Genomic DNA, 16,722 nt, shown 5'->3' with positions numbered 1-16,722 from the left:
GAGTGGGAGTTTAGCATGCTGGCAGAAACCACCCATGGTGCTGCACCCTGCCAGAAACATGGGCAGAAAGAGGGCACAGGGCACAGTTCTAACAGCAGCATTTACTTTGGTTTTCACTTCTCAAGGCCCAAGGGAGCTTTGTCAAGATCAAGTCCTGCACACTCTCCCATCACTCTTCCTTCAGCCACTTCAACAGCTGGGGTGTAAAGTAGGTGATGATAACATCGGCACCTACGTGGGAAACAAAAATGAGAGGGATGTGACATCAGCTCCCTGCACACTTGGGGAAGGAAAGCCAGGCAGGGAAAGGTCACTATGGAGAGGCACAGCCTGGTGTCTTAGCCTAAGAAGGAGACTGGCTGCAGTCAGCTCTAAACAAGTCATTCTCTTGTTCTGGGCCTCAGTTTGCTGATGTGTGATGTATGCAGAAGAAGCAGGCAAGCACAAGCCTGAATGGCCTGATGGTCTGGGGAAACCAAGGCCAGTGCAGCACAGAGACCAGACTATATACATTACTTGATGAGGTCATTTCTCCTCCTGCCATGTCTCTCTGAGATCAAGCCAAGGCTGACTTAAATTAGATCCCACTGTCTCCCCATGGGGTCAGTGATGAGCTACAGTGCTCAATTTTCTTGTTTCTATGGACCTTCCTAGTGAGTGAGGATAACAGGCATCTGCTGTTAAACCCCTGGACACATCTGAACCCACCCCGATAACCAGGATGGTGTATGATATTAACAAACCTGCTCCCATTTATAGGGGAATAAGCACACACTGCATACTATCTCAGGCACTCCTTAGGGCAAATATGTACCAGGTATCTTATTCCAGTCTAGGGACAAGGTCCCTAAGATCGACAAAAGTGGCTTGCCCAAGTTCTCATAACTAAAAAGCTATACAGGGGTCCTATTTCTGTCACCACCACACATTTGCTCTGCCCTTCCTCATATTCTTTTCTACTTGCACCTAGTAATCAGTTTCTGGGCAAAGAATCCAAGCTTCTCAGACCTTTGCTTTCCTACTTGGGCAAAATGCCCATCCAGCCCAGTGGCACAGGTCACAAACCCCACCCCTGCTTACCGGCTCTGCGGAAGGCCGTCATGGTCTCCAGTACAGCAGTCCTGAGATCAAAGGCCCCAGCCTTGGCTCCATGCCACAACATGGCAAACTCTCCTGATACCTGGTATACTGCGAGGGGGAGCTCAGGGTGCTGTGGAGAACAGCAAAAGTATTAAAGTGACTGTCCCTTCCTCCCTGCCCCGTCTGAATCACTGCTGCTGAGGGCCCAGCTCATTCAGAAACTATCCAGCCAGGGTGGCCTAAAGGTACCCATGAGCCATGGCAGATGAAACAAGCCAATACCTAAGCAGGGGTGGGAGAGAGCTCCTGTTTAGGGGCATACTGTTTCGGCTCAGAGACTGATTCTAGAGCCCCTCCACTTAGGGTCCACCATAGGGGACCCTGCCCTGCATTCTGTGCTCACCTTGTCCTTCACCTCCCGAACCACATCCAGGTAGGGTAATCCTGGCTTCACCATGAGCATGTCAGCTCCTTCCCGAATGTCCCGGGCCTAGGGATAAGGGTTAAGTGTGGGCAGTGCCTGAGACAGGGACAGGAAAGGACAGGACAGGGCAGGTGGGTTTGGGGCTTAAGTTCTGACCACTCACCACTGCACGGAGGGCCAGGCCACGGGCACCAGGAGGCAGCTGGTAACAGCGGCGGTCTCCAAAAGCTGGGCTTGACTGAGCTGCATCCCTGCAAAAGAGTATCACAATGCTGGGTTCCAGCTTCAGGCGACTGGGCCAGAAATTTAACAGACCATTGCTGGTGCCACTCACCGGAAAGGGCCATAGAAACATGAGGCAAATTTGGCACTATAGCTCATCACAGAGACCTACAGAGAAGACAATGGGATCTAGGCTGAGTCAGCTCTTCCCAAACCCCAGGGGTGAAGTGACAAGGAAAGGTCCCCAAACAAGAATTAAAGGACCTATAATCTTGTATTGCTAAACACTAGGCCTTAATTTCTCTGAGGCTGAGATGGAAACTCAGAGGTCTCTTCCAGCATTGCTCTCAATTGTGTGATTCACTGTGTCTATGTGGGTTCATGTGTGGGTGCACGTGTGAGCTCAGAGAACAACTTCAGCATTATTCCTTAGGTTCCACCCTAGAACTTTATCAAGGGTGGGCTAACTGGCCAGCAAGCTCCACCTCACCATCACTGGGATTACAAGCATACACCACCATTCCTGCTTTTTACATGGGTTGGGAGATCCAAACTCAGGTCCTCACAGTTGCAAGCAAGTGCTTTACTGAGTAAGCCATATTCCTAGGGCTGGCCCAGGCCCTCTCCTTCCATCCATCCTCATACCCATCCCTGCCCTCAGTTCATACCCTGTTGCCAAGTCCATGTTTTAGCAGGGCAGTCTTGATGGCCTCAACACGTCCATCCATCATGTCTGATGGTGCTACAACCTGACATCCTGAGGGATAGAGGGTGGCCTTCAGAATTCTGGATCTCTCTTGCCCATATGCTACCTCCCTGTCCCTGCTATTAGGAGGCTCACTCACCTGCCTTGGCATAGGCCAGTGCCACCTCTGCCAACCGCTGCCGGCTTTCCTCAGCTAGAAATGCTCCATTCTCACTCAAGAGGCCTGGGAGACAAAGATGGATATGGGATTACACCTTGGGTCCTTGCTTGTGCCCACCCTAGAGAAGGGGGTGGTGGAAGCTGGGCTTGGATAACAGGGTATGCAGGAGCTCACCACAGTGCCCATGGGAGGTGTAGGGGCACAAGCAGACATCACAGGCGACCAGAAGGTCAGGGAAGGTCTTTCTCAACAGACGGATAGCCTCAATAGCTGGAGAGTCCTCAGAGTCAGCTGCAGAACCCTGTTCATCCTAGAGGCAGGGGAAGTACAGGAGGTGTGTTTATTACAGATGTTTTTCAGAAGGCATGTGGTTGCCACTGAAGAACACAAACCCAGTCCTCTCCTTCTATGCCATCGAAGACTGTGTCCTCACACTAGCCTGGCTCCATTTGCACAGGGCTCCATTTGCACAGGGTACAGCAGAAGCCTGGATTAGAGGGGGCTCGAATCACCCAGTTTGGGTGTCACAGTCCTATTTATGAGCTCCCTGAACTGGAGTCAAAGGCAAAGAATACAGCAAAGCAATTATGACCCACAAAGCCTGGACAGAACAGAGCAAGGACATAATGAGTGTGGCACTTCAATCCTTCCTCACTCTGTATTCTTTAATTTTCCTTCCTTCTTGTGTGTGTGTTTGTGTGTGTGTGTGTGTGTGTGTCTGTGTACATGCATGTGGAGAGTGTGTGTGTGTGTATGTCTGTGTACATGCATGTGGAGATGATAGGTAAAAACTGGTGTCTTTCTCAATCACGCTCCACCTTATTTTAATTTTTTTGTTTTGGAAACAGGGTCTCACTGTGTAGCTCTGGCTGGCCTAGAACTAGCTATATAGACCATGCTGGCTTTGAACTCAAGAGAGGCTGTCTGTCCCACTAGTCTTATGCTGGGATTAAAGGTGTGCACCACCATGCCACAGGTCCTCACTGAACCCGGAGCTCCCCAATTCAGGCAGACTGCCTGGCTAGCAAACCCCAGGGATCCTTGTGTTTCTGCCTCCTCAGCACTGGGACTATTCATGCATTGCCTGCTCAGCTTTTCAACATGGGCCTTCAGATTGAACTTAGGTCCTCAAGCTGGAGCAACAAAGCTTTTTAACCGGTTGAGCAACCTGCCCAGCCAGCCCTCATCTTCCCTTCTCAACTCTTCCATTTTTTACCTTGGGAATTCTGCTGGGGACACCAAAAATCAGGACACAGCGCAGGCCTGCTTCTACCAGAGGTCTCAGCATGTCCTCTAGCTGGTTTACGCCATACCTGGGGGAGGTCAAGGAGGCAGGAAGTGCTGAGAGAACAGATCCCGGGCCCAGGCCTCCATCCCTTTGAATAGTGCTTCTGTTAAAAGCAAGCCAAGCTGCAGGCTGGGGATGCAGCTCGGTGTTAACACACATGCTAGCACATGTGTGAAGAGCCAAGCTATATAGGTGCCAGGAGGGTGCAAGCCCCACAGTCCAGGACCCAGTAGTCACACACCCACCATGGAGGAGGCGAACTGGGCCACAAACAGCAGAGCTATGGGGTTAGCTGTAGAAGACTTCTCCATGGCTTTACTCAAGTCCCAACTCAAGCTCAGTTCCTGCCTGCAGCAGCCTCTGCCACAATGTCCCCCATGGTGGGATGCTTGTCACTTTATGAGGCTGCCGCCCATACTAGCTAACAGTTTAGTCTCCAAGAAATCCTTCTTTCCATGGTGTCTTTCCAGCTCTGCTACCTGCTGGATATGCTTCTATTTCTTGACACTTGCACCTATGAAATCTCTCCTTCCACCACCCCACTGCTACCCATCATGACTCCTACCTGGCTATTCCTGGGAGGCTGGCAATGGGCTGGATGTCATCAGGAACATCCCTGCAAGAGTGGAGGAGGGAGAGCTGGGTGTTGGTGGCGCACGTCTTTAATCCCAGCACTCGGGAGGCAGAGGCAGGCGGATCTGTGTGAGTTCAAGGCCAGCCTGGTCTACAGAGCAAGTTCCAGGACAGCCTCCAAAACAATACAGAGAAACCCTGTCTTGAGGGGAAAAAAAAAAAAAGAGTGGAGGAGGGCTATGGACTGGTGGCTGTGGGAAGGGCCAGTAGTGAGTGTGACTGGAAAGGATGGATGGGAAGCTGGGCTAGGACAAGGGAGTAGAGATGGAGGGAGGAGGTGGGATCCTATGTCTGGCTCCCCTTCCTGGCCAAGCCCAGGGCCTGAAATAACAGGAACAACAACAGCATGACAGTAAGAGCAACTGTACCAAAAGAACAACAGTCACAGGAAGGACTTGAACTCTGAGGTCAGAGGGTCCTTGTGTCTAAGCCTAGGTATGCTCTGACTAAGTGTTCTTATTTTGACTATGTTCTTGACCTTGGCCAAGATGTAGCACCTTCTTCAGCCTCAGGCTCTTCACCCAGATCCTGTCTGGATTATTTTCTTTACTCACTGAAGATTTGTCGAATAGTTCTTACATGCTAGGTAGTGTTCTAGGCACTGATAAGAACAGTGAGCCAAACGCAATAATCCCTGCCACCCAGAGTTGAGACCCATGAGGATGTCTATTCCTTGTGTAGAGGCCAGGACTGAATGGGATAGTGGATGCAGGTGCCTATCATAGCACCTGCTACACAATAAGCACTCCACAAATACCTTCTGTGGTTGCTAACAATCAGAACTGCTCGACTGTTTGTAACAATCACCTCTTATGCAGACACAGCATTTGACCTAGCTACTTCCTCCTCATTTTAACCACCAAAGCTCTGAATGGCAAGGGTAATCTTGACTTTACAAATGGAGTGACTTAGTTCTTTTCAGGGCTTGTATGGCTCCTTTACCTTATAGGTCACTTGCAAAACCTTTTGTTTCAGCTGATGGCCCACTTTAAGTCTCCCTCCTCCCAACAATACTGCCTGCTCCAGTCACTTATGTCCTCCAACCCTAGGCAGGCACATTTTTGGGGACTCACGTGACAAAGATGGGATAGATGAGGTTGGAGGCACTGATGGTGGAGGCAGAGGTTTGCCAGGTCCGAAGCAGTGGGTGGAAGTAGCCACTGTGCAGAATGGACTGGTGATGCATGGTGTGGGCTAGCAGGGCTGTCTGCTAGATGGAATCCAGGCTCCAGGGGTGTCTGCTGTAGACTCAGCTCTGTAGGGGATCAACAGGAAGCATAAGACATGGCTGTGCCCATGGTGCCATCCAGAAGACAGCTCTTTCAGGTTCCCGCCCCCCTCTCTCCAGCCTCTGCAATTCATGGTGTGGTTTTACCAACCTCTGCCCCTCCTGGACAAGCTAAGGCAGGGACACCTGTAGAAGCTTCAGAGCAATTTCATTCTAATGACAGCACTTAGGCTGTAGTTCACAGGACTGCTACTTAAAAACAAACAAACAGTTTTCCGGGGCTGGAGAGATGGCTCAATGGTGGAGAGCACTGGCTGCATAGAGAACCTGGGGTTCAGTTCAATTCCCAGCACCCATGTGGCAGCTCACAACTGTCTTTTTGCTCCAGTTCCAGGGGATCTGATACCTTCACGTAGACATGAATTCAGACAAAACACCAATGCACATAAAAAAATTTAAATAAAAAGTAGTTTACTGGTAACTTTAAATCATATCTTACCAAAGAATCAGAAAATTAGAAATTAAAGAGAAACAGAAACAATTCTTCCTTGTGTGTATTTTGAGAAGCACTGATCTTTGCAACATTTAAACTTCATTTATTCCATGAAAAATGCCCATGATTATGGCAGATTGAGAGGTTACTTTTTTGTGTGTGTGTATGTGGTGCCATGGATCAAACCCAGGGACTCTGTAATTCAGGCTGGCCTCAAACTTGTTTGGCAAGTATTTTAGATAAGCAGAAAGAAAAATGCCCTGGAATTCTGCTGCTAGTGCAAAGCATTGCTAATACCTTGCTTGGTATGTGGGCTGTGGCACTAGGCACAATGTATACCAAGATCAAGTACTGCCAGCTTGGCTGACAGGAACACACACATGTACTTTCCCTGTACAGCTCTCAAGAGCTCTTGCAACCAGGGAGCCCTCTGTGCCAGCCAACCATGGATGCCTGATCCTCCCGCATCTATCACCCAAGGGTTAGGATTATGTGATACTCAGACAGAAACCCTAGGCTTTTGTGCTTGCTAGGCAAGCATTCTACCAGCCCAACTGCTTGTTTTGTCATGGCACGCTGTTCTCCTTCTCTAGGCCTACACTCTGCACAGCTCCCCCCCAACCCCTGCCCCCCAAGTAAGCATGCCACCAGCTTCTCCCTCTCCTGCCATGGCTTCCTTCTTGCCCACTTCACAATGCCTCTTATATACAACAGTTCTTTGTGGCACTGGCTTATCTTGTGCTAGCTTCTACAGGGCAGGGGCTGTGATGAATTCACTTCTGCCTCCCACACCACGCTCTCTCCTCACACGGGCTCTAGCACAGAGCAAATATGTCATCACACTGAGCACTAGACAAAACTGCATGCCAAAAAAGTGATGTATGACTGAAGGAAGCCTGGCTGCCACATTGTTTCAGGAGCACCTACTGTGTGCTAGCCCACAGCAGCACCCTCACAGGTGCCTTCTGGAAGTCACAGACTAGTCCTGGGAGGCAGGGCTGATGAGTGCACTGCAGAGCCAGGCAGACCATGTCTACACGATCCATGGACCCACAGAGGAGGGAAGAAGAGCTCTCCTGTAGTGTGTGAATCTGGCAGGGGGAAAGAGACAGTGTTCCCTCAAGGTGGTGAGAGACGATGACTGTGGACTGTTCTGAAGCCTCGAGGATGTATCAGAAGCCATGTGAAAGAGATGGAGGAATAGAGACTGGGTCGAGTTCTGAGCAGCAAGCAGGGCACTGGCCTGGCCTGGCCTGAGCCTGGCTTTAAGAGAACTCTTGTGGCTGAGGAGAGCAGACAGGAAGCAGAGAAGCAGTCAGAGGCCAGGAGGCGGAGAAGGAAAGGCCATCTTGAGGCAGCCAAGAGGCTGTCTCTTAGGGCGGATGCTCTGACCCAGGGGACAAGAGAGACAGGGACAAGCCAGGAAGAGGGTGGTGGGATGAAGGGTTGGACAGCTAGCTCCATTTTAGACATTTCCTTCTGGAGATACCTTTTGGCTACTAAGCAGCCAAGTTAAAAAACAAAAACAAAAACCACAGAAAGTGGAGGCTGGTAGGCTTGAATCTCTGCTCTGCAAACAAAGGGGATGTTGAGGACCAGAGGAGCAGGTACTTACCCAAAGTCCTACAGCAAATTAAAAATGGAAACACGTCCAGAACACTAGGATCCTTCAGTGTGCCCTTCTGTGTTTCTGTTTCTCAGTCCCCTTCAGTTTCCTCCCAACCAGCTCAGGGGCCCATCTTATCCCACTTTCCTCCTTGGTAGAGTTGAGGTTATCAGGAACCACACAAGGACCAACCCTACCACCACACCCCTGGGTGGGCCAGCCTCATCACAGGACACGGGGGAGGCCAGGCCTCTTGAGAGATAGAACACACTCAGCACATGTAAGGGTTTATCAACCCACTTTGTGCGAAATTTGACTCTCACATCTGCCAGAATTACCCCAGAGATGTAAAATTATTTGCTTAAAACCATATAGCTAGTTAGTGATAAAACCAGAATCTGACCTTGTTCTGGACTCCAGTTGGTCCTCCCCTACTGATACTTTTTCTGATATACTGAGTCTATCAGGTACAGAGCACAGAAGGTAGTACTTTAGCTCATTTAATTGCAAAACATGGCATAACTTTTAGCTAGGAAACAGGGAGGCTCAGGGAAATTAGGGAACTCACTCAATGCCATTTTGGACTGGAATCAAATTTTGAAACCAGGTGCATATTTACCTGCTCAAGAAGCAGGACCTGGCTTCTGGAATCCACACCTGCATTCCCTGGCTTTCACTCACCTCTTTAAAAGCTTATAAGCCAAATGATAGGCCATCTGCCTAAAAGTAAAACCTGGAGGACATCCAAATTCTGTGTCAAGGTAGCTGGTAGCTGGGAGAGATGGGAGGGGAACAGTGGAAGTGTGTGTGTGTGTGTGTGTGTGTGTGTGTGTTTGGGTGAGGGGGCACTATAGCAGCTCTTGTTTTCTTCTTGTGGGACTGAACTCATGGACCCCTGTGCTCCACCACTGAGCTACATCCCCAGCCAGAACAGTTCAGTTTTGATGTAGATATTTTTATAGATTTTTTTGAAACAGTTGAAGATCTTATGCGTAGGAGTATTTTGCATATGTGCATGTATACCCATCACATGTCTGCAGTGCCCACAGAGTTCAGAAGGGTGTAGATGGATTTTTCTGGAGGGTTCATGTGTTCTCTTACCTCACGCACAAAAAAAAAAAAAATGAAATGGAGACTTATTATTAATTATAAAAGCTTGGCTTATAGCCTATAACATTTCTATTCATCTATGTATTGCCATGTGACTAGTGGCTTTTACCTCTCCTCCTTCATGTCTTGCTCCCTCTGTGTCTGGCTGGTGACTACGCTTTATCTCTTCCCATAAGTCTCCATTACACCCCCTGCCTAGCTACCGGCTATTTAGCTTTTTATTAAACCAATTACAGTGACATATCTTTACACAGTATAATCAAGTATCTCCTAACAGAAGGAGTTGTGGGATCCCCTGGAACTAGAATTACTTATGGTTGTTGAGCCACTACATGAGGGCAAGGAACTGAACCCAAGTGGCTCTTAATCACTGAGACATCTCTTGCCCAGGTTTAGGTTTTCATTTTGTTCACCAAACAAAACTGAGAGAGGTCAGTGCAAGTAATAATAAAAGAAAGTTCTAGTCAATCCTTCACATTTTGATAGGAAAAAGGGATTAAAGGAAGGTCACAGGACTTGAGTTCACAGTGGGTGAGGTCCTGATTTCCTATACCACACAGTTTATTGCAGCAGGTACTCAAGGAAAAGTCCAGAGTGGAAGGCTGCCTGCTTCTACTTTATAGAACTAATTCTAGTTCAGGGTTTTGCCTTGAGAGAAATCCTTCATCGTCTGGAAGATTCTCAAACAAGGGCAGGCACTTTTCCCATATTAAGGGAGTTTGCAAACTTCGCTTAAATTCCATGTCTCATACTAACAGGAATACATGACCACAGAGGCTCAGCTCAGCTCAGCTTCTCCATTTCAAAACAGCTTCACTTTGCTAGCAAGCTGGACAAAGTGGTACAGGAAATAATGTTTCTGTGTCAAACAGCCCCAGAGTTGTCTCTATAACTTTGGGCAAGGCCTCTTAGATCCCTTTTTTCAAAATCTAAAATGTGCTGATATTATCAAGCCAGTAAACTGTGGAGAAGATCAGATAATGGTGAGGTGTGTAGCCACCACACCAGCAGCACAGTAATGCTAAATACGTGGCTAATGCTGAGCTGGGATGAGTAAACAGTACTTTGTGACCCTGCACTGTACCTGAGGAAGGACATACATTCTACCCAGTGCATGAGGTAAGAGAACACATGAGCCCTCCAGTAATATATTACTAGACAAGAAGGAAAATGACCACTGAAAAGAGTCAAGGGTAGTTTCATGGAGACATTGCTGGATAGCTTTTTTGAAAGACTACAAAGGTCTCACCTTTGTTAAGAGGCAGATCCCCTAACCTAGGAGTGACACTGCCACCAACCAGGAGTGACTGAGAAAGAGCTTCAGGGCCTGGGCTCCCAGGCTGTGCCTCATGGAGGATTCCAGAGGCTGTTCTCTTGGCACAGATAGTGGCGAGCTGGTGCCAACTCTGGCAGGCTGGGGAGGAGACCCATCAGGAGGGGCCAGCTAGGTGGAAGGTCCAAGGCTGGGATATCTGAAGCAATTTTCAAAAAGGCCCAGGAAAGGCAGCTATGGGCAGTTCTGAAACGGAATTGCCCAGAGGCCCATTTGCATTTCCTGAATACTCTTGCTACCACCTGCCACAGTGTTAGAAGGAAGAATTAGACAAAGAAGTAGCTAGACCTTATCCAGTCTGCTGGCTTAATCTCCCCTGCCTTGGTTTAGCCATTTCAAGCTAGGAGTTGCCTTTCCCAGATTGCTAGAAAATTCTGGCTGAGAGCTTCTACATCAAACAATGGTAAAACTGAACTCTGAGAAGGACAGGTCATGCAGCAGGTCAGCTGTAAATCTGGTCTAAAATTCGGGGGTCCAACTGCCCTCAATTCTCACCACGACCTTTGACACTAGAAGAACAGAGTTCACACATTATATTCCCAGCAGAGATGAGCCTACTGAGAGCTCCAGGTGAGAGAGTAGGGGAGAGAAGAGACATAGACCTGGCTACTGCTGGTAGCAGGAGGGTTGTGTGTGTGACTTTGGAGACAAACTCTTGTTTTCAAATGCTTTACCTCTTGTCTTCTCATGTGGTAAATTAGGGCTTGAACTGAGCTCAATGGGTTGTTGTAATTACTGAAGGAGCAGAAGCTGTCGACACCCAGGACAAGCGACTCTCATTGTTTCCCGCCCCAGTTCTCCAGCCTGCCAGACACTACCCCTGCGGCCTCGGAAAAGGAGGCGAATGGAGCCCAGCTTTGAATCCCCAAGCCTGGACGCAGCTATGTAGCGGCAAGATTCTGCCCACTCTAGAGGGTGCACAGGGGCCGCGTCTCCGCTGAAGCTTCGGGAGCACAGTACCATCGGGGAATGCACCTAGCCTCGTACTGGAGTTATCCTCCCAAACCGCCACTTCCCAGAGGCCGGGGCCCGCTCACCTACCAAGGATGCTGCTCCCCGCCGCCCCGAACCGCTGCTCCCGACTCTGCGGTCTCCCGCTCTAAAAGCGCAAGCCTACGTGGGGGCGGGGCGGCTCACCCGGAAGCGGCTCTCCTATTGCCCGCCCCCATGGGAGTGCAGCCGGAGCTCCCAGCGGGGCAGCCCCAGGATGCCGGGTCTGCTCGCTCGGCCTGGCCCGCGCTTGGAGGATTGGAACCTTGGCCAATCTGGGAGCCCGAGAGCCCGCCCACCCCCTTCCGTCCTTCGGGCCTCACTTGAGGTGGGGAAGGCCCTAGAGGTTCCATGTGGGGAGTCCTGAGCCTCTGGGCGGGGCCCTGGTTTGAGATTCCGAACTCATCCCGGGAGTTCACTTGAAGGTCTTTTCTCAGCCTGGAGCAAAACCCACTGTCAGTTGCTCATTGGTTTAAAAAAAAAAAAAAAAAAAAAGAACAATTGGATGTCAAGAACATTAAAACACCACATAATGCCTAACACAGCGGATAAATCCGTTTTGGCGGACTGAGCGCTTTAAAGTTGTTGAGTTCAGCAGCGGACTGACTGCCCATTTCAGACAAATTTATTCCAGTGTAATTAATTATCCAGCCCATGATCTGTTATGGGTTGAGAGATGTGAAAGATGTGGACACTGAAAAAAAAAAAAAAGCAAAAAAGAAAACTAACCAAATGTGATAGGGGCATCAAGTTTATCTACAACGAGTACATTAAAATCTGACCAAAGCGAACTTGGTGGTATACACCTTTAATCCCATGAATTGGAGGTAGAGTTCCAGGCCAGCTATCACATAGTGATATGTTGTCTTGACAAACAAAAACAAACCAAACAGCACAATTAATTAAAAAAAAATTTAGCTGGGCGGTCTGGTGGTGCACGAATCCCAGCATTTGGGAGTCAGATGCAGGTGGATCTCTGTGAGTTCAAGGCCAGCATGGTCTACAAAAGCGAGTTCCAGGACAGCCAGGGGTGTTAAATAGAGAAACCCATCTCAGAAAAACAAAATAACACAAACAAACAAACAAAAAAACAACAAAAAATTAACCAAAGGTCTGTGGAGGATGAGAGCATGGGGTTTTGGGAGGTTGATGGGGCTAGAAACTTGACAAAGACTGGTGGTTGGTGGTAAGGACCTGAGTGGAGGGAGTGACTGCTTATTAGGGAGGAGGTAATGAAATTATTTTGATAGTAGAAATGGGTAGTTGTGTAATACTGTAAATGTCCTAAGCACCACCAAATCTTCATTTAAAAATGGTTAATTTTATGACTGTGAGTCTCATTTTGGTTATTAAAAGTTCATTAGAAAATTTGGACTTAAAGTTGTAATATGAGAAGTTGGATAATGGGTATATGAGAACTGCACTCCTTGGTAATTTTCCTATAAGTTTAAAATTATCCTAACCAATTACAAAGTTTACTAAAATAAAAACAGAAGTAAGGTCAAAGGCCACTGGCTCATAATCTCAGTAATCATAAATTAACTATAAGACCCTAAATAATTTCTCTCAAAAGAGCTTCAACTTCCCATAAATAAAAATAGGGGTCTAGGGCACCAAACCATTTTTTAAAGGATTTTTATGTGTGAATGTCTTGCCTGCATACATGGCTACGTACCACACGTCTGTAGTGACAGGAGGCCAGAAAAGGGCATAGGATCCCCTTGAACCGTAGCTACAGAAGTTGTTAGCTGCCATGTGGGTCCTGGGAACTGAACCCTGGTCTTCTGGAAAAGCATAGTGGCTATTAACTGCTGAGACAGCTCTTCAAACCCTCAAAGTAGTTTTAAATGAATTAGAACAAGAACTCTTCCACTGCCCAGATTCAGCTCAGTCTCTGTGCATGAAACACTCTGCTTTAAGAGAGGAGAAACTTACCTTAGCCTGCTTTGAGAAACCTTCAAAATCCAGATGCCATTATGAGATGGTGTACATATGACTGAGAAAAAGCTTAAGGATGAACTCAAGATTCTTTCCAGATGTTGAATTCTTTACTTTTAAATCCAAATCTCCACTCTTAGAAAAGGTTTCTCCTAGACAGTTAAAGTTCAGTTAAGGGTTTGGGCAGGATGAACTAAAGGCATAAGGAAGAGTGTTTGTTTTGTTTGAACATGCTAGCCAAGTACACTGTTACTGAGCCCCTTACTCAGACCTTGAATAACAGGTTTAACTATGGATTTGATCTCAGAAAACAAAGCTATGTTCCAGGAAGATCTATTTGCTAAGTAGTGTACATGTGATACTGAGCTCAAAGGAAGTCATGGGAGTCCAAATGGTACTTGAAGGCTAGGTCTAGCATGGTGCTCATGCGAATTAAGAAAGGATATCAAATGACCATTGGGGTTCTTTGTGAAATCTGATTTATAAATTTGACTTATGACTTAACAATGTCTTTTAGAGAGTAAATATAGAGCTGTGGTTAGGAGCTAACCGAGGTAACAGCAATGCTGCTTGATAGGAGTTAAGAATAACACCTGAAAGCACTTAGAACAATGCTAGACACAGGAAGAGCTTAAGAAGTGAGAGCCAGTGAGATATACACAGTAACCAAGAGAATTTCAGAAAATGTTGGCTGTGGTTAAGAGCAGTGTCGTTAGTTGTGAATGCTCACTCACCTGCTGGTGAGCCAAGGAGATGCAGATTGAGTGTGTGTGTGTGTGTGTGTGTGTGTGTGTGAGAGAGAGAGAGAGAGAGAGAGAGAGAGAGAGAGAGAGAGGTTCTTTCTGAAAGTACACTGTTATGAGTCACCATTTTAAACAAGAATGTTCTTTATTTGTAAAAAGCATTAAAATCTTCTCAACAGTCTCATCACTTTCAATAAACTCTTCATTGTATTCACTCAACTAGCTAACAGTATCCAACTATATTACATTACTTTTCAACCTCAAGTGCTCAACTAAGACCAAAAAAAAAAAAAAAAAAAAAAAAAAAAAAAAGGGTGCTTGGAGCACTAAATGGGGAGAAAGGAAAGGCCAACAGACACTTCAAAAGCCACAGCAGTGGTGGCTGTGCTGCTAGATTCCTGAGCACCGTTACATTTACCTTAAGGTTCAGAGGCGTTTCAGGAGAGTAGGACTAAGGAATCTGAGGAACTGGCACTGTGCGACACTACATGGGTTACCAAAGTTCCTAGACTGGAAGATGAATTAAGAAAAGGAGAAAGAGGGGCTGGGAAGCAGAGGCAGGAGATGGAGAGGGAAAAGGCTATGCCTAGAGGAAATAACATCTGGAACTTGTCAAGAGTTCAAGGAATGAAAAGCAGCAGCTGCAAGTCAGGGAGATGGACTAAGCAAGAGAAAACCTGGGATTTTATACCTTCCAGGAGGTAGCACTAAATCCTACAGTGGCAGGCACTGAGTTACCCTAAGATTAAGTCACCTGTTTTTAAGAATTGACACCCTTTTTGGACAGAATTTAATCAACACTGAGAATTTAAGAGTGTATGTGTAGGAGTGCAGCCACCCCAGAAGACTGAACATCTATAGTCAACAAAGAAGGGCTACAGGCTAATTAAGTCTAGAAAACAAAACAAACAAGTAATGCTACCATCCAGTGAAGAGATTACCTTATTCTCTCACAGCCTTTTAGTCATTTCCTAAAGCGCAACCATTCTGACCATTAATACCTATTGCCAGATACTGTACAATCAAACAGGGTGACCATGATCAAAGCCCCATTTCCTCCCCCTGAGCCTTGAGTGCTTCTGTGATCCAGAACACAGCAGGCAAGCAACATGGAAGTTATTACTTTTTTGGAGGGTCAGGGAAATGGGATCAAAAACTAGCTAGCCACATACTTAAGTAAACAAATGACATCAAACTATTTAGTCAGTCAGAATCCCTTATACTAAAAAGTCACAACCTCCAGACTGATTCAGCAAAACAGGTTTCTGTTACTCTGATGCCCTCAGCCTGGCAAGAGCTGGTTTTGATCATTCTGGTCAGTTTTTATTCTGATCTTAGGCACCTGTGCCGAAGATGGCTCTGCCTTGCAGGGAAAGGCTTCGCATAAAAACATCTCAGGGAGGTTGGTCACTCCCATGGTGCCGCAGAGTGCCCATTCTCTCGACTCAGTTGTCTACTTCCTCCTCTTCATTCTGCTCTTCCTCTTCTAGTCTTTCTTCATCTTCATCATCTTCCTCCCTGCTCTTGTCCTGCTCTTCGGAATCTGTCTTTTTGTCTTTGTCCTTCTTCTTTTGCTCGGAAGCTTCCTTCTTGCCTTTCTGCTCCCGCCTGTAAGCTGTAAAGAAGGAGATTATTGTTTAATTAGACAAACTGAGCCACAGGAAGAACAACCAGGCCCACATCATGTATCTGAGATGGTACCAACTAAACAGAGCTGAATCATGACCAATATTGGATTACTAAGATCAGGTGATCAGGGAACGAAGGATGACCAGCTTCCGTGTGGCTTAAGAAACTGAAGAGCGAGTGAATACCTTCTAGGGCTTCTTTCAATGGTGAAATGAACCGCTGGAACTCCATCTCTTCCATGGCTGACAGCACATCACTGGCATTCAGAGTCTTTCGCTTCCCTTTCATTGCGAAGTTGTTCGCACTGGAAGAAAAAGCAAAGCCCTTCAGGAGCTGTCAGAGTGGGTGGGGAAAAGAGACACCAAAGAGGCGGGGTGGGAAAACCCACATCTATCTTAGAGTCATAGGTTTTTGTAACACGACTCAGTCCATTCCTTCTCCGTACAAAGGGATACGGCAACCTTCTTGTTTCACCTGCTTCAGAATTTGCGAGGACTGGAGGGGAGCTGTGAGTCGCTCTATCTACTGAGTCGGGGAACAATTAATGGGGCCATGAACTCGGGGTCAGGATCTCGCAGGGCCTCCCTCCCTGCTCGGCTCACCAGGATGTGGCATACAGAACGAAGACGCTGGCGGCGCGGGAGATGGCGCTCCGGGCCTCCTTGGAGATGTTGACGCCGTCCGGGAGCTGCGAGAGTGGAGATAAACACACACGCGGATCTAGTTAACCTTCTGCCCACTCGTCCGCCCTCGACCCATTCGCCAGCCCGAGCAGCTCACCGCTTCCTTGATGATCCTAGTAATGACGGCGTTGGGCAGATTTAGGTCCTCGGGCCTCTCCGCCATTGCCTCCGCTGGAGCCCGAGCCTTCTCCGCCTCAGGCCTCCTCTTCAGACAGTTCTGGTGTCTGGACTTCCCGCGTCGCTAAGATCTGACCCTCGGAGGCTTCCTTCCCACCCCACGTTGCCGGGTGTCCCACAGTGCTTTGCGCACCACAGCTTCCCTTCTGCACAAGACCCCGCCTCAAGTCGCCGGCGTAGCCAAGTTTTCCAAGTCGCAATGGTTTCGGCTCACTGAGGTTTCCGTTAGCCTCCACGGTATCCTCGACATTCCTCTCCAGGCTCGTTTCTTTACCACGC

The 16,722-nt window shown here is 47.8% G+C and overlaps 2 protein-coding genes across 3 annotated transcripts; both read right to left on the bottom strand.

Annotated features, from left to right (window-relative positions):
* Positions 1–81: 81 nt before the first annotated feature.
* On the bottom strand, positions 82–11,482 carry Alad (aminolevulinate dehydratase). 2 transcript variants are annotated; one of them, XM_027400316.2, is made up of 12 exons: positions 11,325–11,482; positions 5,587–5,768; positions 4,446–4,496; positions 3,809–3,905; positions 2,767–2,902; positions 2,572–2,655; positions 2,395–2,483; positions 1,839–1,894; positions 1,668–1,755; positions 1,484–1,570; positions 1,081–1,210; positions 82–231 (listed from the first exon to the last, which is right to left on the bottom strand). In XM_027400316.2, exons 2-12 carry the CDS (start codon positions 5,697–5,699, stop codon positions 170–172), a joined length of 993 nt encoding a protein of 330 aa, XP_027256117.1. In that variant the 5' UTR covers positions 5,700–5,768; positions 11,325–11,482; the 3' UTR covers positions 82–169. The 2 variants fall into 2 exon arrangements, with proteins under 2 accessions (XP_027256117.1, XP_027256115.1); XM_027400314.2 differs by having other exon boundaries at positions 94–231; positions 11,321–11,418.
* A 2,594-nt stretch (positions 11,483–14,076) lies between these two features.
* On the bottom strand, positions 14,077–16,579 carry Pole3 (DNA polymerase epsilon 3, accessory subunit). Its single transcript, XM_027400313.2, has 4 exons — positions 16,364–16,579; positions 16,186–16,271; positions 15,769–15,887; positions 14,077–15,569 (listed from the first exon to the last, which is right to left on the bottom strand). The coding sequence occupies exons 1-4, from the start codon at positions 16,427–16,429 to the stop codon at positions 15,400–15,402; spliced, it is 441 nt and encodes a 146-aa protein (XP_027256114.1). The 5' UTR covers positions 16,430–16,579; the 3' UTR covers positions 14,077–15,399.
* Between the last annotated feature and the right edge of the window lie 143 nt (positions 16,580–16,722).

This window comes from Cricetulus griseus, chromosome 2, assembly GCF_003668045.3.
Source record: "Cricetulus griseus strain 17A/GY chromosome 2, alternate assembly CriGri-PICRH-1.0, whole genome shotgun sequence".
NCBI classification, from domain to species: Eukaryota; Metazoa; Chordata; class Mammalia; order Rodentia; family Cricetidae; genus Cricetulus; species Cricetulus griseus.
This window is presented reverse-complemented; position numbering and strand designations above follow the sequence as displayed.

Excerpts from the sequence above, each read along its gene's own strand:
- Alad (XM_027400316.2), bottom strand. The coding sequence starts at position 5,699 with ATGCATCACCAGTCCATTCTGCACAGTGGCTACTTCCACCCACTGCTT. Across the intron at positions 3,906-4,445 it reads AGCCTCCCAGGAATAGCCAG|GTATGGCGTAAACCAGCTAG; the intron begins GTAGGAGTCATG and ends GACCTCCCCCAG. Across the intron at positions 2,903-3,808 it reads TCCCCAGCAGAATTCCCAAG|GATGAACAGGGTTCTGCAGC; the intron begins GTAAAAAATGGA and ends CCCTGCCTCTAG.
- Pole3 (XM_027400313.2), bottom strand. The coding sequence starts at position 16,429 with ATGGCGGAGAGGCCCGAGGACCTAAATCTGCCCAACGCCGTCATTACT. Across the intron at positions 15,888-16,185 it reads GTTCTGTATGCCACATCCTG|TGCGAACAACTTCGCAATGA; the intron begins GTGAGCCGAGCA and ends TTTTTCTTCCAG. Across the intron at positions 15,570-15,768 it reads ATTGAAAGAAGCCCTAGAAG|CTTACAGGCGGGAGCAGAAA; the intron begins GTATTCACTCGC and ends CCTTCTTTACAG.